At 43.3% G+C, this 21,046-nt stretch overlaps 1 protein-coding gene across 6 annotated transcripts in view; it reads right to left on the bottom strand.

The window, feature by feature from the left end:
- Positions 1–1,927: 1,927 nt before the first annotated feature.
- NBAS (NBAS subunit of NRZ tethering complex) overlaps positions 1,928–21,046 on the bottom strand; it is a 233,290-nt gene continuing 214,171 nt past the window's right edge. For 3 of the 6 annotated variants that reach the window (XR_014786543.1, XM_084826591.1, XM_084826592.1), the window contains 3 exons: positions 17,893–18,037; positions 15,517–15,645; positions 1,928–2,786 (listed from right to left, as the gene is read on the bottom strand). Coding sequence is in view for 3 of the 6 variants with exons in the window: in XM_084826591.1 (XP_084682717.1) it covers positions 2,511–2,786; positions 15,517–15,645; positions 17,893–18,037 (550 nt within the window). In the remaining 3 variants the exon portion in view is untranslated. Of the gene's footprint in view, positions 2,787–15,478; positions 15,646–16,781; positions 16,866–17,892; positions 18,038–21,046 lie in introns of all 6 variants that reach the window. The other 3 variants (XR_014786544.1, XM_084826593.1, XR_014786542.1) reach the window with 2 other exon arrangements.

Raw genomic sequence — 21,046 nt, 5'->3', positions numbered from 1 at the left:
AGATTCTGCAGGTCGGATTCTTAGAAATCTGAGCTCATCGTAGTCCATCTTGAATTCCTCCAGCATCTCTACTCATTCCTGCACATGTGACATACAGCCATGGCGACACATGCCTTAGTTACATTCTGTTCAGACTACAGTAATATGCTGTACATGAAGCTGCCTCTGTAAAGAGTTTGGAAACTTCAGTGGATCCAGAACACTGCAGCAGGACTACTGACTGCAGCCAGTTATAGGGTATATATGGATCCCCTGCTGCAACAGCTTCACTGGTCTGTTCCCAGGCACAATTCAAAGTGCTGGTTAGGACCTATAAAGTCCTATACAGCTTGGGCCCAGGCTACCTGAAAGACTGCATTGCCTGGGTTTTAAAATCCTAGGGAGAGGCCCTTCCCTCTGTCCTACCACCATGGGAGGCAGGTTTAGCAGGAATGTGCCAGGGCCCTCTCGGTGACTGCTCCCAGGCTCTGGAACTCCCTGCTAAGGGAGACCTGGCTAGCTCCATCTCTGTTGTTCGCCTGCCAGCGGGCAAACACATTTGTATTCAGACAGGCTTTGGGCTATTAGTTTACTTATTTTCTGAAGTAGTTTTAACGCAGGGAGGCAGAATCTCAGGCCTGTGGGAAAAATCCATCCCCCTGGGGTCCCCTGGAAGGCCATGGCCACTTTCCCTGCCCCACCCCCTTTTCTCCAAGATCGTTTAGTGATTTTCTGGCTCTTGTGCCATTTCCCCACCATTCTAAAATGTTTGAATGCCTCTCCGAGCGCATAGGCATTCCAGGGTGGGTAGAGGGAGGTGTTAAAAGATCTCCTTCTTTTGTGTGCTGGTCCATTCTGTATAGTGGCCTGCATGTTCTCGCCTTGGATATAACTACATGTTGTGTGTTTACTGCACACATAGGGGCTGATACTCTGGGTGAAGAGCCTTTCAAACATTATGCCTGCTGCATGGAGAACATATTTGAGGGAATGCTATTTGGCAAATCTGGTACCAAATGTTTAAACTGGCCCTTGCATCCTTCCATTTTGGGACAATCAAGTTCAATTCCCAATTTATTTATTTTTAGAGGGTCATCACACGAGGCTGAAATCCCGCATCCTTGCCAGGGCTTTCTGCTTCCAGATTCTTTGCAGGATTATGACCGGCTCCTTTACATGGGCGAACATGTGGTTTGAATCAGAGGAAAATCCTTCCTCTATATGTTTCTATACATTTCATTTTACAGCCACCAGATGGCACTGTGATAATAATGCTTTGCCATCATTAGACACAGCCGATACGGATCAACGTCTCTTGCTGCTTTATCTCTGATCTTTTTGAAAGCAGGATAAAAGGGGAAAAGCACAGGAGACATCCTGGAGGTTGATGATGTCATGTAAAGGACCCGCCAATGTCTGTGTATGGCCAATCATGAGTGTGCAATAAATTGCTCATGTAGAAATGCTCTTAGACTGCTTAAAAACAAAAAACAAAAACAGGCTCAAATGTTCAAGAAGCTCAAAGGCTATGATACACACTTGTACTTCCCTGCATGTTAAACAAGTGTGTGGAGGCTGCGATAAGCTGTTCAACTTCCCAGGTGGTTCTAACAGTTTCTACCATTCCATTGCAATCTCTTCTTTTTCCCCAGATTGTGACTGTATGCGGAATTTTCTTTTCATTTTCAAAAAAAGAAGCATGGCAACCACTCACAAATGGCTGAAGGTGTGGTTCATAATTATTTTAAAAAGAAATAAATATAGACTAAGTGTTCCCTTCCACCTATCAACAAAAATAGGCCTATTACTGCTCTAACAGCAAATCAACATATTTCCCCCTAAAGAAAGCAGAAATGGTCCACTTATATGGTCAGCCATTACAAGAGATCTGATCATACAGGATGGTGATGTCTTTCTAAGAATGTACAGAAACTGGCACAAGACTCAATTTATCAAAAAGTTAGTGTATTTTCAGGAAACAAAGCCATATAACAAAAGAAATGCAAACTGGTTGAAAAGAAAGCCTTTAATTAATTAAAACAAAGGAATTTAATTTAAAGTAACTTCTAAACAGTACGACATACAAACTCTTTAAGATTCTTTAAATGTCCTCCTCAGGCATTTCCCTTTGAAGGGAGATTATTAGTCCTATACTTCTCCACTTTCAATTATATTTTAACTTTTATACTGGAGATGCAAGTGTGCAGTACGATCACTGCTCACTATGACATGATCTGAAAGATGTTTCTTTACCAGAATATTCTTCATGGGTTACACTGAATGCGCTTCATCCTCCTGAAGAGAGTTGCTTCCTACCCATATGGCAAGAGCTACTGATAGGATGGGAGACGCTACAAGGAAATATTTAAATATGCACACTGTTAGGAATTTATGTAATGCTAAGCAGCAATGATAAGCTTGAAGCATATTCTTTCATACAATGTCTCTTCGGCAAGATTTCCATCTGAAACTGGGGCAGCTGGAGCAATATATAGTTCAGGCACCAAGTGTAACTTGAGATGCTCTGCCCTTTAAATCCAGTGCCTTACAGCGCTGAGGGCTGCATCAAAGGTCTGGAGTGCAGGATGAGTTCCTTTATAGGCCATCAGGAGAGAGCCTGCCTCTGCAGTGAAGCCTGCTTCTTGCAGCTGTTTTGCTATTTCAGCTACATCCCAGTGTCCCTCCTCTTGCTTGGCCAGCAAATGGTTAACCAGGTATGCATAAAAGACAGTGGGGGTGCACTTCACCACTAATTTCTCATCCAGAAGTAAAGAAAGAAGTTCGGAGTCACAGTTGGAAGCATCAACCTACACAGAAGGGGAAAAAAATGCACAGCTAAAATTACTAAAAATGCCCAGTACAATTTTAATTTTGAAGCAGGGATGGTCTGATGCTCTCTTGCTTGTAATAAGACTAAAAAAGTAGTTAGTACCTAATACATTTCATAGAAATGATGCTGCAATCTTTTAACTAATGTGCCTTCTAAAAAAAGTCAAGCAGTACTTCCACTTTTTTCAGTCAAATGCATTAGTGATCATACATAATACTCAGTACTCAAGTCCGAAGTATGATTGAGTCTGATACAATAAATTCATTTTGGCTGATGAGTCATGAACAGTAATTTGTATGTGACCCCGTAACATTGGCCAGGGGGCAGAACCATCCAACTTTTGCCCCATGGGCTATTATAGCTCTGTGCTATGGGGAAAAGAGGGAAAACAAGTAAGGGTTACTCTGTACTGAGATTTCCCCTGAAGTTGCTATGTGGATGAAAATGGGTTCCGCTCTATCCAGAATATGCCACACGATACCTTTGCATGATAAGTTAGATGAGGGCAAGGGGTGAGCACTAACACAGAAGCACTGCTGGAATCAGACCAGCACACAAGTTCAATGGGGAATGTTCATAAATGCTGGTGACTGGGTGCATGCATGTGAAGGCACAGAGAATCTGCACAAACTGACAACACGAACTGGGGGATTTTGCACATTGCCCAGTTAATCTGTCCATCTTCAAGTGATGACTGAGAATATGTCAGTTGGTAGTATGCACATTAGGCAGTCAGTATATATGCCTTCTTTGCTTGGGACTATGCATGAAACGTATGTGGAGGCCAAGGACTGGATTCAGCGTTTCCATGAGCCGAATTCCATGCACCGGACACTCCTGGAGGAAGAGGGTAGTGATATTTGCCAGTTCCTCCTACCTTCTGCAGACCCTGTACCTGGACTAGAGTTGGGGGATCTTCTGGAACAGTGTGAGATGTGATGTGGGGAGCTGTTGGGAGAAGGGGAATTGGTGAAAATCACCTCCCTGTTTTTTCATTGGGAACCTCTATTTGATCTCAGTCCCTTCTGTGAACGAAAGGAGCCTTTCATTTATTCAAAGTTTGGATCCAACCTTATGACTATTATTCAGGCAACCTGGATCTATCTCACATTCTCTGACATCCATTATATTAATGAAGTTATTATGTGCAAAATCCTCTGTTGACACTGTAAATATGGGCACACGCTCCACAACCATGTGACTGTGCATAACTTCTGGTGTGCATGCACATTTACCGATCAACAAGCCCAGATATACCATTTGTGCCCATGTACCTGGGATGAGACCCTTAAGCTCAGCCTCTTGAGCTGCTGCACTACCAGAGTGGCTCATTAGGCTGCAACATAGCCAAAAACAGGAACGCACCAAGTAGTCAAAAAACAAGTGACACAAAATCACAAAACTGCCTGTTTATTTTGTCCCAGCCCACCCAACATTTCAGGGATTAACTCCTGCCTCAGGCACTACCTGCGCTGGTCAAAAACTCCTTGTCATTAGCTGCAACTCACAGGGCCCATTCACATGTAGCTGTGGGTTAAATAACCCACAGTTAACCTAACAACAAATTGTAGGTTAACTGCAGGTTTTTTAACCTATGATGAACCCACAGTGTCCTGGTTCAGACATCACACAGCAACCTGCAATCAGGCTGATCAGAGGCTGCATACATAAAATGGTGGTGACATGCACTATAGGAAATCCTAGGTTAATTAACCTATCATTTGCCACCGTTATGTGAAGATTGGATCATTACCTACTGCTCACCCCCAGTCACAGCATAAAAACTGCCTTCAGCCTGACAAGCAACTGGAAGTACAAGTACAGCAAGCTTAAGTGGTCTGCAAACTGCAGATCTTATCCTGCTGCTAGAATTTATCCAGTAGTTACTGGTATGGTAAACTGAAAATCAGGCGGGCGTGTTCCGATATATATCTTATGTGCCAGCTGATGTAGCAAGGCACTTTAGCAGAATATCATGCTGTTTTAATAGCGCAAAACACGTCATGCTTTCAACCTCCAGATAAAAACTAATAAATAGGCCATTAAAAATACACATAAAAATCAACCCACACTGAAAATGCTGTACACAACCTTACTCTTCCACAAGTATAACTCCAGCGGACTAAACGCTAATTATACAATCATGTTTACCAAGATGAATGACAAGTTGCCTAGGCTCTTTATGGCATTTGAAGAAGAAGAAAAAGATAATATATTGTTACTCCTCAGGATGTGGCAACATGGATTCCTGCCGCAGCAGGATGAACGATTCATGCACCAAAGTGTCCTGTGCCCTCCTCCCACGGTTGTCAAAAATGGCACGCGAGGAACTTGAAGTGAAAATTATGTATTTTAGAACAACGGCCTGTCCTATCATAATGGGCTTGTGTAGATAATAACAATGGTATATAAAGAAGAATGTATTCCTGTGTGAGGGCTGGTTTCCTGAGTGACATTCCACTGGCAGGGACAGCAGGCTCTGAAGACTTGGGGAGGCAGTATTAGCTCCCCCTTGAACGATGACAAAGTGGCTCGATTCCCAGACTGTGAGCCACTGCAGTCACCACAGCAATGATGGGCAAGTGGGACCCTGTCCGTCGGGGGTGATGGCCTTCCCAGGCCGTAGATGTCTTACAAGAGGCCCCAAACTACATACGCAATGTGTCACACCAACTTTAAAGGGTGATCCTGGTGTCAAGGCTGTTCAGCACCATTACCATGGGCTGAAATAGGGCTCAGGAAGGAGGAGGATCCAAGGTGCTGGTAACCCATCCCTTCCATATATGAGGCCTGGGAAGCAGGCATGGCCAGTCGTTTTCGGAGGGCAGCGGGGCGACTCAGAGTGGGTGTGGTACAATCCCCCACAACCTTAGCAACCATCCAAGTCATACAGAGAATGGAGGGCAAAATTTAAAAGGAAACCGAAAGAACAGACCATTACAAGGTGCAGAAAGCATCAGACAGAAAGTCTCCATCAACCAGTCAGCAGCTGCCCAGTTTTTAAAAATTATTATTTCTATATTGCCCAATAGCCAAAGCTCTCTGGGTGGCTCAAAACAATTAAAACCATAAAATCTAACATGATAAAATATAATATGAAAGTTTAAAACTACAGTATAAAATAAAAATAAAAACCAAACTAAAACCTAGCAGCAGTGCAAAGATTTAAAATACAATTAACAGATTTAAAACAACAGAAACCGAAATAAAATGCCTGGGAAAATAAAGTCTTCATCTGGAGCCCAAAAGACCACAACATAGGGGCCAGGGGAGTCTCTCTGAGGAGTTCATTCCATAACTGGGGTGCCACAACACAAAAGGCCCTCTTCTAAGTAGCCACCCACTTCACTTCTTTTGGCAAGGCCTCCTGGAGAAGGACCACTAAAGATGATCTTTGGGTCCAGGCATATGGGAGGAGACAATCCTTCAGATAACCTGACCCCAAGCCATTTAGGGCTTTGGATGTTAATACTAGCGCTTTGAATTGGGCCCGGAAATGGCCTGGCAGCCAATGCAGCTGGAAAAGTACTGGCATAATATGATCGCATTGGCCAGTCCCCGTTAACAATCTTGCTGCCCTGTTTTGGAACAGCAGAAATTTATGGACCGTTTTCAAAGGCGGCCCCACACGTAACACAGCACAGTAATCCAGACAATTAAAAGTGTCTAACACACATGGTAAACCTAGACAGCTTATTATGAAGTCATAAACAACAAATGCAGCCTTAAATAATGTTATCCCCATTTTCCTTGCAGCAAAGTGAGTAATTGCTGTTGGGTCATTTGAGGAGGGGGGCTAAGGGTTAAGGCAAAAGCTTGCAGGAAAGATGGGTTTTGAGATTATCAATGTGGGAGAGGGGAGGGAGAGAGTGAGAGAGAGAGAGAGAGAGAGAGAGAGAGATTTAATAGCTGGTGTCATGCTCTAAAAGGCTCTTACGATGTTGAGGGTCATTTTCTTTTGATGCTTGCTAATGGACAATTTTTTTGACAAGCGATCCACCAGCTCTATCATTAGAACAATGTGGAGTATGGAAGTACAGGGTATAAGGGTTGGAACTGGGTTGAGGGATTGGGTGCATTCTCCTACTGCTTCTACCTACAGGAATTTGGTGTTACAAGTGACAATCACCAACCCAAATTAAAACAAAAACAGGTATGTTTCTCCTCTCATTGTGAGCACCCTGATTAAATCCATTTAATGTTAACACCAGTTGGTGACAGTCATGTGTAATTGCAAACCCAGGTAAAGGGGAACAGGAGAAAATTTTGCTTTAATAGATGAGAGACAAAGAAAAGGACACACACAATCCCATGGACTGCTTCAGATTCCTAAACTGTAGTTCTGTCGCATATCTGAACCAAACCACAGATTATTTTACTAAGTAAATATGGGTATTTTATTATGACTGCTTTGTGTACAAGACACATGCTGACTCTGCTTTCAAATATGATACTGTAGAATGCATAATACATACCTTCCTCAGTATGTAAATAAATCCTATACAATTGTTTCCTTCATTCCCCCCCACTTTTTCCCATTCAAACCTGCTACAGAGTCTACCCTTTGATTTACGAATTTTCCTTCCATTGAAAATCTGAAAGTTATGCGTTGGGGGGGGGGGTGTCGGGGGCACAGTGTTTCCCAGGTTTTAAGAACCCACAACAACTAGATCTCTGCATCCATAATTTAATAAGAAATACAACTCAAATTACAGATGAAAAGGCTGTCACAATCCTGGTAAGAAGTACAAAGAGGAAAGTCAGTCTTCATGAATGCCACTATATTGAAAGCCTGGATTCACGTTACACCCTCTACCTGGGTTCTGCCTGGTTCTGCTGCTTGATACTTCGTGAAGCCTCCCCTGGTGACAGAGAAAGCTGGGGAGGCTCACGGTGAAACCTGAGGGAATTGGAGTGGCTGGCCAGTTTGTTGTTGATCTCTGCTTGTCTCTCTCCTTAGTAGATAATTTTCTGCTAGGAGCTGAGACGGGGAGGAACAGGGAAAATTATTTGCAGAGCAAAGAACTAAGTCATAACAGCCCAGCCAGCAATTCCTCCTTTGTTTTGTGAGACTGAAATCCTCTCCAGCTTTCTCTGCCTACTGGCAGGGAAGCCTGAAGAATGCTCAGCAGACACAGCCAGGCTGCTCTCATGTGGTGAGTGTAATGTGCAGCCTGGCTCTTATTTGATAAACCTATTCTGAGAAGAAATAAGCAAATATCACCCTATAAGAGGAAACATAGGAATGCAGCAAAAATTAATGATCATGCTAAACAGAATGCAAAATAAGGCTTAAAAGATGCATGCATCATTCAACATATTAAAGTGTTAATATGCAATTGATATTAGAACATCAAAAATCACAAGGCTTCCCCAGCCCCCGCTTTTTTTTGACAAACATCTTTAGCAAATGTTTTTGAAAAAACTTTAACACTTAACTTTTAAGATTCCTGGCAAGAAAACAGACATTCGTCTTAGGTTTGATTTTATAGATTTATACAAAACAAACAGTATTCACTGTAATGAGCTGAATATATTTTAAAAGTCTAGTTAAACAATGAAGGCAGACGATTGATTTAAATGGGTTTTTCAACCCATTATTCAATTGTTAAGGGATTGTCCTTGCATTAAAAACCCTTTTGGCTAACACCATTTTATAGACTGGCACAGAAAATAAAATTTGTAGGCAGCCTATGCATTATATTTGCTGAATAAGGCTATTAACTACAGGGGATGTTCAGATGAGGCTCCAGCTGGAAAAAGTCTTCTACATACTGCAGGTGGGGTCACCGGGTCCACAGGACACTCATGTGTTGGATGTAATATCTGAACTGGGCTTCTGCCTGCAGTCCAGGACACATGGGGCTGGTTTCAATGTAATACTAAACCACAGTTATGAGAATGTTTTATAAGAATGAACTGCAGCAAGCATCGGGCTCATGTGCTTCTTCTCCCACAGCATGGCCACAAGGAGGAGCTTGGAAGCTTTCATTTCCACTGTACATTCATTAACTATCATTTGCTATGTTGTCTGAACTCAAAAAACTATGGTAAGTGGAAGCAAGCCAACTTCAAACCACAGTTGACAAAGTGAGCAGTAGTCAAGCCATAGTCAAGATTAACCACAGTTTAGGGTTCAGCTGACATGCTACACTGTGGCATCTCAAATGGGAGTGGAAGCTTCCAATCTCCTTGTTGCAGCTGCCCTGGAAGAGGAGAGAAGAGGGGGAGTGCTTGAGCCATGTGCATTTGCCCAGCAAGTCCAGACATGGGACAGTGAAGCAGGAAGACACAATCCAATGTGCAGATTTTACCCTGTTTTAGAGAACTACCCTTAAGAAATGCATCCAAATTTACATCCATGTGATTTGAAACTATGGGTTGTATCCAACAGTGGCTGTCCCACAGTGGAACGGAAATGGCTGGTGGAGCAGATTTCTCCTCGCAGCCCCCCACATGATCCCCAAACTTGCTCTGTGCTGCTGGGGGACCTTCCAGAGCAGATTTGGGGATGGGGAGGTGCAGGGGGGAGGGAAGCAAGTGGAAGTCCCATTGCATGAGTAGAAGTCCACTTGCGCAACACTGCGTTTAACTCTGCATCGGGGAAACCATAGAAAAAATAAGGGTACAAAAACGAACTATGGAAGATGAGCGATAAGCATTAGTTGCATTGATACTGTGAAGAGAAGCAAAATCCATGGGGATGCATACCAATTTGCTTTATCTACTGTAGGGATAATCCCACCCCTACCAATGGTGCACAGAGAGCTAAGTACAAAGATTCTGTGCATGTGTACAGGCATGCACACACGCACACATTCATATCAAGAACAGGGTAGGCACTGTTGCAAGCGGCCTTGATCCAGCCCCGAGAGCACTGGGCATATAGAGTGCTCACCGCAGCACCGAGTGAGGCAAGTTTCTGCCCAGCAAGCCGCAACAGGAGTGAAATATTTGGGGCTGTATTTGAAATTCATTTATTTAACCAGGTTAACGTTAATGACTCACACAGAGATAAATCTGTTCCTGATGTGAAAAGGCAAGGCTGAAGAACAAAGGAACCATTGATAAATCAGACAGAGTTTCCCAAAGAAAGAAACGGGATAAAGCAGTTTGCTCAGGAAGCATCATTCATGTAGAAGAAAAAGAATTAAGTTTGGAGACTGTGTAATTGTTATTTTAGCTTATTAACATAGGATCAGTATAACAAATCCATGCAGCTGTACTCATTCTCATTTTCTAAATGTTCTTCTTTAGTGTTTTATATTTATAAATTTGATTGGAAAACAAACCGTGTCAAACATGACCTTCAATACTCGAGCAATGAATATAAAATACTATGTGAAGTGGCCTGTTGCCAGCAATGATTTTTTATGATAGCTTGAGATGAAAGCAATCTTTAATTCTTAAAGAAATCTTTTGGATATCTTGTGTAGACATGGCACTTTAGAGGAGGCATAAAAGAAGGTGATGGTCATAAGAGATAATGTTTCATAGGAATGTTAGGGCAGGATCTAACCTTCCATCACAGCATCCCTCGCCCCTTTTGTGTCCACTGACTCAGGAGTTTTCCGACGCTGATTCCCTCTCTGTCAGCAGCCCTCCCGCAAGCAGAGAGCTGCACTCACAGGGCAGTTGCGTATGTCTAACAGCATCCCTCACTTCCTTCATTTAAAAACAAAACAAAACCAAACAAAACAAATGGGCTAAAGAAATGAAAACAGATTTGGCCGCATGGATTTCTCATGTTAAAAGCCCTGATCAGGGCCAGCGTCGAAGGTAGGCATGGTCGGGCACCTGCCAAGAGCCCACACCCCAGCAGGGGCCCACTGACAAGAACCTCCAGGAGTTGCCCTTCCTCTTCACTACTGCAACCTGCTTGTTTACCTGCCTCTTGCTCTGGCCCAGACTCAGTGGTGGTAAGAAGGAAGAGCTGTAGATGCTCACTGGCTCTTTTGCCTGTCAAGCAAGCAGGTAGTAGCAAGGATACAAAAGAGGAGGAACAAGAGCAGCTACTGACAATGGGGGTGAGGAGGCAGATTCATTAAGGGATGGGGCCCATTGGGGGTGCCTGCCCAAGGGCCCTCTAAAATCTGGAGCCAGCTCTGGTCCTGATCCTACAAGTGACTAAGCTAACAACTAAATGTTTGGATCCTGGCACAGCAACTGCTGTGTCAGCGTAACATACAGTTTCGGAATTGTTCTGTCATTGGGACTTGACCCACATACTACAAAAAACATGCAGCATAGTAGGCTGTTTCTGTCCTTGCCTGATGGGCACAGGATGCTACTGTACAGATGCACTTATGGAGTGCACCATTTTGGTTTACGTGATCGGAGCTTAATGGCTTCCATCCGACATCACATGAATGGACTTCCACTCATGTAATGGGGCTTCCCATTCATCTCCCCCCTCCCCTCCGCTGGAGGACAGACACAGGGAGCTACAACCCTATGTATTTTTAAGGCAACAGGGCCTTCTATTCTACATGAGTCTTCATATCCAATACACAGGAAATAGGGGTTCAGGTCAGTAGTGATTCTGCAACCTTTTACCCAATGAAAAATGGTCAGGTCTATCTAGGCCTCTGGCCTAGATAGACCATTTAACCTTGGGGTGTAGAGTAGATATTTTGTGCAGGAAAGTAGCAAAAGGCATGTGCAGCTACTGTTGCATGAGCCAGAATCTGCTATAGCCCATTTGAGTTATGTGCACCACAGTATAGAAGATGTAGAGGAAGGGTAGACAACATGTTGCTCTCCGAAGGTTTTGGACTACAACTTCCATCAATGCCAGCTAGCATGGCCAGTGATCACGGATTATGAGAGTTGTAGTCCAAGAATCTGATGGGCACTGGGCTGTCTAGCCCTGCTGTAGAGCCTCCAAGGACACTAGATAGCAGATTGTCTCCAGGCTTCTAACACTTGAAGCCTTACAAAGCTCAGGGGCATGGTCCCTCCTGGGCAGACTGCTGTCCATTGCTGCAGATTCATGTGTCTACATATCCTTTGTGAAGGCATCCCTAAAGCAGCCACCTGGTTGAATTATCACACATTTATCAAGCCTTAGAGAATCTCCACCTATGTGTCAACTGTGGAGCCTTTGAGTGCAGGCTGCTGCAGGTAATTGTATGATGGCTCTAATTGTCCTGCCTTTTATGGGCTACTGTTTCCATATGCCCCTGAATATTATGGTCGGCTGCTTTTCTTTCCCCATCCAGACATAGCTGTGGGGAGGAACAGGAATCCAGTGAGCATTCCTTTTCATTTCACTCTTAAGCCTTAACAAAGAGGCAAGGCTTTCGAAACACTGCAACGATGGATGGGAACCCAGCTGAAAAGGCGAGCTGAATACTCCCTGCTTCCTACAGAGCCAGAAAATAGAAACCTTCATATGCTGCTTTAATCATCTGCATAACTTACTGGCTATTTGAATAATATATTCTCACTGGGTGTCTTTTGTTGCGGAGGGTGGGGGATTGAGTTGGTTTGTTTTTGTGTTTAGAGGCATTGCTGCTTTGTTTCCCAATTCCTATTTACATTAAGCAGGAGAATCATTACTGGCATCTGGAAAGCAAAATCAGAGCCTATTGATTTCCATGACACAGAGCTAGCACAGCTCACAACTGTGGCTGTGTGAGAGGAAATGCAGTGCTTGCTTGCTGATCCGATGTGTTATCTAGCCATTTGTCGTATGATGCTGACAGCTTTATGGATGTTTACATTTAAAAGGATGATGTTGGGAAGTGCTGATACCAAGGATTCAGATGCTTCCTGCCTGAAAGAGAAGGCCCAGCTTCTTTTGCAAGCTTCTCTGAAATTGCAGAACCCCTTGTAGTGTTGCATAAAGTTCCGCAAACTGCCCATTCCATCTCCCCCCCTGCAATCAGAAATAATTGGGCCTTCTTCAACAATGAATATTTCGCATGAATAATTAAAATAGGGTTAGCGTTGCCTGTTTAAGTGGTTTGTCTGTGGCAGCACGATATAATGTTTGCTTTTAAGGTTTGCTTGTCTCAAGGTTGTTGTTACTTTTTAAAGCTTGGCTACATCTGCAGCCAACAAGTAAGATTAATGCTATTACTTTGAATAATGCTGTGGCAAATTCAAACAAGTAATACTTGATTATTCTCTGTGGACCCAGGCCAAGGTTTCTGCTGTCAAAAGACTATTTTATTAGAAGATTTTTATCCTACCATTTTAAAAAATTCGACAAAATGTCAAACAACTTTCTAAATATAAAATAAAAAACCTAAATAGTAAAGCAGCAACAATTCATTGAAATAGTAGCAAACCATTTAACAGCATCAGTTAATATTTCTGTGAATGACTGCCATTTTTCTCATTACTTCTCTTCTCTGCCTATGCAGGACCTTTTGTGTTCCACCCAAGGCAAAAGACAGATCTGAGTTACAGCCAGCATTTACAGTCGGGCCAGAAATATTGGAACAAGGATAACTGTTTTGGCAGTTGGACTCTGTACACCACCACACTGAAGTTGAAAGGAAACACACCCAGATGGGAGCGAAGTCAGGACTTTCAGCTGTAATTCAAGGGGTTTGACAAAAGTGGGGCACTAACCCTTCAGGAAGTACAGCCAGTGGCATACACACACACCCATCATTGGTGGCTCATAAGTAATGGAAAACATGGCTGACAAGCTGCTGCATGGCCAGGTTTGGCCTGTTTCCTGGGTACCCCATGACCAATCAAACAAACAAAAGGCCTGGAGGTAGCTCTGAGTGTTACATTTGCATTTGGTAGCTGTTCACTGGAAGTCTCAACATGAGGTCCAAAGAGGTGCCCATGCGAGTGAAGGAAGCCATCATTAGGCTGAGGAAACAAAATAAATCCATCAGAGAGATAGCAAAAACAGTGGGAGTGACCAATACAACAGTTTGGCACATCCTGAAAAAGAAGGAATTAACTGGCAAGCTCAGCAACAGCAAAAGGCCTAGAAGACCACGGAAGAAGACAACTAAAGTGGATGACTGCAGAATTCTGTTCATGGTGAAGAGGAACCCTTTCACAACATCTAGCCAGGTCAAGAACGCTCTTGCAGAGGTAGGCATGTCATTGTCAACAGCTACAGTCAAGAAACGGCTTTATAGATATAAATACAGAGGATTCACAACAAGGCAAACCACTGGTAACGCTCAAGAACCAAAAGGCCAGATTAGCCTTTGCCAGCAAACACCTAAAAAAGCCTGCCCAGTTCTGAAATAAGATTCTTTGGACCGATGAAACCAAGATTAACTTGTACCAGAATGATGGGAAGAGAAAAGTATGGAGAAAGAAAGGAACAACTCATGATCCAACGCATGATGCATACCACATCATCTGTCAAACATGGTGGAGGCAGTGTTATGGCATGGGCATGTATGGCTACCAATGGAACTGGGTCACTGGTGTTTATTGATGACCTGACTGCTGATAAAAGCAGCAGGATGAATTCTGAAATGTATAGGGCTATACTTTCTGCTCAGATTCAGCCAAATGCTGCCAAACTGATAGGACGCCGCTTCATATTGCAGATGGATAATGACCCAAAATATGCAGCAAAAGATACCCAAGAGTTTCTCAAGGCAAAGAAGTGGGTTGTTCTTCAATGGCCATGTCAGTCACCTGATCTCAACCCAATAGAGCATGCTTTTCCCTTACTGTAGACAAGACTGAAGGCCGAAAGACCCACAAACAAGCAGCAGCTGAAGGCAGCTGCAGTAAAGGCCTGGCAAAGCATCTCAAGGGAGGAAACTCAGCATTTGGTTATGTCTGCGGGTTCCAGACTTCAGGCCGTCATTGACTGCCAAGGATTTTCATCCAGGTATTAAAGGCGATCCTTCAGTTTGAAGTGATGCTGGTTTGTTCCATTACTTAGGAGCCAACAACGATGGGTGTGTGTGTATGCCACTAGCTGTACTTCCTGAATGGTTAGTGCCCCACTTTTGTCAAACCCCTTGAATTACTGAAAGTCCTGACTTCGCTCCCATCTGGGTGTGTTTCCTTTCAACTTCAATGTGGTGGTGTACAGAGGCCAACTGCCAAAACAGTTATCCTTGTTCCAATATTTCTGGCCCTAACTGTATGTTTTCAGAATTGGGGGTCAGCCATTGTTTCTTGTCCCAGATATAATCTGATACTTGCAACAGTTATTGGTGATAAATCCACCAATGATTAGAGTGATGACAAAGCAGATGGTTAATGTTTGTGCTTATTTGCTTCCTTTAAAAAAAAGGATCATCAAATTCTATAATGTCAAAACTTTAATTTGGGGCATGATTAATACGATTTATATTAGTGGAATACTTCTGTCATATACTTAGGGAACACCTACAGTCAGAACTATTGTACATACTTCCCAGGTCCAGTTCATTATATTGAATTCCAGTTCATATAGCATGAATAGCTAACACATAAGCCAAGCCGAACAATGCAAGGATGAATTAGATACAAAAGGTCTTTTGTTCTTTTACTAAATAACTGGTTAGACAGATAATGTGAAATAATAATAAAGATCGTTAGTTTTAATCACCTTGAGCATATAAAAAGAACTGCCTAGGCCTCTGCCTCTGCAGATTAGACACACAAAAGCTTTGGAAAGTCATAATAATGATAACACACTCAAGAGGCCTGGCTTCCTACATGAAGATAGAAGAGCTCATTTATTACCTGTAACGAAGAAGGATGGTTAATTCATCTATTTATACCTTAGAAATAGCTGTTATCTGCTCCAATGCCACAGAGTGAAGATCTTGATCTCTGCTTTCCACAAGCAGCTTCAGGGATGGCAGCAGAAGGGACTGTTTAAGTAGCAGCAAACATAGCTCTTTGATGCACTGAAAACCAAAGTAAAAAGTGTGTGTAGTCCGGCATTGGGGCGGGGGGCATGATTCACACTCAAGTTCAGGAAAACCTTGCATCGACTGGAAAATGAAAGTCAACCCTTTTAAAGCAAAAAACAACAGCACCCACCCTCTGGTGAAAATTCAGCCTGTTTGAAAAGTTTAAAGAAGAAACGGAGTAAAAGGGATGTTTGTTGCACCGTGGATGAAGTCACCTAGGAATTCCTATTATGGAATCTGTACACAGAAAAATCAACCTACTCATACCTTGTAAGAACGTTTCCTCCCTGGGTGCACTAAGGAAGAACATTAAAGAGAGTCTCACAGTGCTGTGCACATGCTTTAGAAATACCGTACATCTACTGTATATAAAATACTGTATATCTGGAGTGACTTGAGATCTAGTACATGCTACGGCAACCATCTGGCCATTTTTTTTCTGCCACCACAACCATGACCAGGGATTGTACTGTTTCCATCTCAGGCATTCAGCCGCAAGAAGTACAGTTTCCCTGCTTGCTCGCCTTCCCTGTCACTGCTACTGCCACCTCCTCTTCCCGCTGGGAAAGAAAACATCCCATAGCTAAGTGCCTGAGATGGAAGCACGATCTGTTATGCCTGTACCAGCCTGATGTCTGCTATAAGTCACCTTTGTTTTAGGCACATCTCTGAATCAGGTCTAGGTATATTTCCCTTAGATGTTTACTAGTGCATGTTGGTTATATATCCTTTTCCTTTCCCCCCTCTCCCAGGAACAAGGATGTTGTTTGGGGTTCTTTTGAAAGAAGTTTTATAGTTCTGTCAAGCCTCTTATGATGCTGCTTCTTCACTTAAGGTTTTGATGGGTTTGCAGATATAAAATGTTACTGGCGCTATAAAACTGCTGCTTCACCCAGGCTGTGCATTCTAACTGTCATCAGCATTTATTTTTGCAAACACTGTGCACATGGCAATAAATTGGGCTTTCCAGACACACACAAAATGTGTAGAAATATACAATGTTCAGTATTTCATTCTGTATTCTATAAGGCTTTTGTTGTTGTTGCTGACCAGAAATAAAGCTGAAAAGAAAAAGTTACAAGAGATTTGAGAAAGCTCAATACTTTTTAATTTTACTAGATCATACATACTACATTTAATCCTGTTCACTTATTCTTTCAGTATTCGCTTGCACTTGGGACTACAGCTGGTCAGTTAAAGATGTTGCTCATTCACTGGTAAAGAAACAATAAAACACTCATGGTATATGAACAGCCAAATCGCTGTATATTACAGTTTAGTTTTATCCTCTTCAGCTACAATTGGCATAGGTTTCACTTGCAACTAGTTGCCCAATCACTTTCAGCATCACAGTCAGAGATATCAAGAAAAAACCACTCTTCTAACAGTGATCTTAGTGTCCCCATGCCAACAGAAATGGAGCCAAAATGGGCCCCCTGAGAAACAAGAAGGAGGTATCGGCATGCTCAGGAGAATTCAGGAGTGTGTGTGTGGGGGGGGGGGGGCTTAGTGATAACAGGGAGAGTGGAGGGCCTGCTTGAGTCCCATACGGCTTATAGTATGCTGGAGGTAGCCATGGCTGGTTGGCAGGCTGACACCCTGAATAGGAGCACACCTCTTAGGGGGTGAGGATGTACTGCCATGTTGCAGCTCCTAGTTATTGACCCATACAAACAAAGTTAAGATCACACTTCTGACATCTGTTACTGGTGCAGCTGCTCCATGAAAGATTCCCATGCCTTTGGGGAGGGGCCATAGCTCAGTGGAAGAACACAGGTTTTGTGAACAGATGGTCCCAGTTCCAGTTCCTGATATCTCCAGTTAAAAAGGGCTCAGGTCATAGGGCTAGAAAATAACTCTGCCTAAAGCCTTGGTGAATGGATGGATGCTCATAGGAGCCCCGTTGAACTAGGTGCAAGAATCTGGATGCATGTCTGGGAGCCATCAATTTGTCATCTGTGACAAGCTGTCGAGGACTACAATTGGATCAGGGCTTATGGCTCTCAGTGAGGCTTGTGCAGGAGCAAGGCCCAGTGAAAGTGAATAGAGGTTACACAGCCACAGTGCCTGATGATGAAAGGGAGTAGTGCTGTGCCTATAATAAAGGAGTTCTCAATTAAGACAGAAATATTTCAAGGCTTCCTTACAAATATCCTATGTTGAGCAAGGAAAATATAGCCACTGATTAGTTTACTATAAACAGGCTCGCCTCTTACAAGGATTTTAGTCAGGTAAACTCACCTCTGCAGACAGCATGTGTTTTGTCTCATATAAGGAGCGGCAGATTTTCAGAATCTCATTCCCTGTGTGCTTCTTACGCTCCTGTTGGCATTTCATAAGCATCACTGTTCCCAATTTAACCCAAGGATTACTACTTGGGCATGCTCTAAAATGCAGACAAAAAGGCTTCTTGTAAGCATTAAAGGCAAACTGATCAATCAAACAAGTACCTACTGGGCATATATATATATATATATATATCTAACAGCTTGTACATATGAACTGAGATGCACATTTTGACAACATATACTTGAATTAAAAATCCAGATTTTTACAAAATAGGAAGCACCCCTGTCTTGTAGCCATGAGTAATATGACTTTCTGGAGTTAACTGTAAACTTCTGTCCTTCATGAAAGAAAGAGGCCAGATACAGCGGGGGAAGCATCTCCCCCAGGGCCAGGAAGACAGACTCAGAGTGGAAGCAGAGGGGTTCTCCTCATACTTCCCAGCCACTGAATTTGAGAAGCTCCTGCACTATTGGTGCATACAATGAAAAACTAACTGCTGGAACAGGCACCCTAACTAAAGAGCTTACAAAGGATGAATAACTGCTGGGCCTCTCCTTTCTTAACAGAAACTATCCTGAGGGGACAATGAAATGCAAAAAAAGAGAGAGAGGAACCAAGCCTTGTGCACATTAATTCCCCATGAATCTAAGGAGGAATGGTGCAATGCAGTGGCACTATGCATGGAAGGCCTAGCTGTTGTTACTGAACACCCCCATTCACACGTGCATAGTAACGTGCATTTGTACACATGTATCTGATGAAATCTGGAAATACAGAGATCTTTTGCAGAGACACAGTGTACACATGGCGGATTTTAAAACTACTTTGGCAAAGCAGTGGAATTAGCGCAAGAACCCTGACAGTTGAAACACAGAAGTTTTATTTTGAAAGAAAATGACTGATTAGAATACACCAACCCCCAAACGCTTGACGGGAGACTATTTCTAGAGGCTATGACAGAGCAATCACAGATGGAGTGATGGTTTGCCAAAAGAGGGGCAGGGAGGGTGCCAGGGAAATGGCAAAGCAAGGCAGGGCTTGGGGAGATGGGTCCTTCAAGTTTCAATGGCAAAGGATGGGCCATGTGTGGAGCAGAATGGATAGACTTAGAGCTATTTCAGGAGTAGTGGGAAGGAATAGAGTCAAAATGGATATATCTACCATTTCAGAGAAAGGAGGACACTTCCTGGTTGGCCATGATCACTTGGAAACCTATTGTGGGCACGGGCTGTTCTTTACCAGCTTTGGTATGGGTTTTGTTCTCTGAACTGAAGACTACAATGTGCTGCCACCCGCTCTGGTAAACCCTTGGGCAAAACAAAAGGTGATAATGGGGAAACCGAACAGTAGGCTGAGCCAGTATTAGGGACCTTGGAGTCCAACAGAAAGGTGCAGAATACAGTTCAAAAATAGAATTTGGAAGGGAATGCCCTCGTGCACGATTTCTCCTTGGATTCTGACTATTCCAAGAAAATAACAAAGACAGAAAGAGGCAAGGAAACTTAGGGAAAGGAGGCTAAGAAGAGAAGCCATCTAAGGGAGGAAGAGTGGGGGGTGGGGTTGTGCTTGGCTTGAGACCTTGAAATACGTCAGCACAATGTCCTAAGCTCACAGCCTGTCCACCAGATGAGTAGATCACTGTGCTTAAAGTCTGCAACTTGTAACAGTGATACCACTTTCTTTCCCACTGTGAGGCACAGCTGCCTGAGATTCTGAAAGAGCCACAAAAGGTCAGAAGCTCCAAGGCTATGGTTGCATATGCAATAGGAAGGCCCTCGAGTGTCCTAGGGAGATCTTTTGAACTCACAGTGTGATTGCATTGGGCCACTGAAATGGAAACCCTCTGGAAAGCTGTAATGGGTGTTTCACAGGGGGGGTGAAGTTCTGTCTGGGTGTACAAGGCAACAAGGTGATACAAGAAAAAGGAGAACTCTGTTCCAGGAAACAAGGGTATGGCACCAGAGGAAGAGAGGGGGAGCACTAGGCAGGATCACAAGGAATGGACTGAGCCAAGGGAAACCCAGATGGAACTTGCACCTGCCCAGCAGATGGGCTGCCCATGTTGGGACCTACTATCCAAAAGAGTGCAGGGTGTCTGGTCCCGAGGACAGTTATAAACTTCAAGGGAGAGCACAAACAGCAATGACTCTGGACAGACTGAGGATGGCCATAAACAAAGGAACCCAACAGCTTGACTCTGGGGAATGAGCCTTTGGATTCCTGTGTACATGGCTTCCTAAGCAATATGAAAACGGTGCTTCCATGAGTGTAGCCTCCATATGGAACATGCATATGACTAGGAACTGGTCAGCAGCTCAGAGAAAACATATCACAAGCCTCCTTGTTCTTCTTTACAACTGCAAACTGTAAAACAAAGTATGTTGTATGTAGAAGGAAAGGTACCACAAGGAGTGCCCATATAGTGCTTTCACTTGCTGATCTATCTTGAGATGAGGACACATCAGGATTGGACCATGTTTCCTGCCAAGGCTTCAGACTGGCCTATTTAAACGTATCATCATGACATGACTTGCTTGACTAGGGTGGTAGTCAGGCATTTGCATTTATCCAGAATCCCCGAGCTTTGCCTACTACAGAAGGGCAACTCCTTTTTAATTCAATTAAAATAGAGGACATACAGGTCACGAACTTCAATTACAATAAATTGGCAGCCATACATGCCCATGCCATAACACTGCCTCCACCATGTTTGACAGATGATGTGGTATGCGTTGGATCATGAGTTGTTCCTTTCTTACAGTAAATTACAATAAAGCCTAGCATACTAATGTTAATATTCTCTTGCTCCTAGTTTCCATGAGACCCTTGCCCATGCAGCGTTTCCCAGAGCAAAAGATACACTAGACAAGATGTTAGGATGATGCCAACACAACTATAAAACTGCAAACAACATGGAGAAGATGGACCCCACACACTCTTTTCAGAACTTGTACCTCTTTGACAGCCCCACTTTACAAAAGATGTTGGATTGGCTTGGGAGATCCATTGATGCTTGGGAGGATTGCTGGATATGGGTGCCCTTTGGCAAAAAAAATGCCCTCCGGCAAAAACACAGTACATTGCCTGTTGAAACCAAGTGCAATAC

Source organism: Heloderma suspectum, chromosome 1 (genome assembly GCF_057233095.1).
Source record: "Heloderma suspectum isolate Gila_16-S chromosome 1, 16-S_ref, whole genome shotgun sequence".
Taxonomy (NCBI): domain Eukaryota; kingdom Metazoa; phylum Chordata; class Lepidosauria; order Squamata; family Helodermatidae; genus Heloderma; species Heloderma suspectum.
This window is presented reverse-complemented; position numbering and strand designations above follow the sequence as displayed.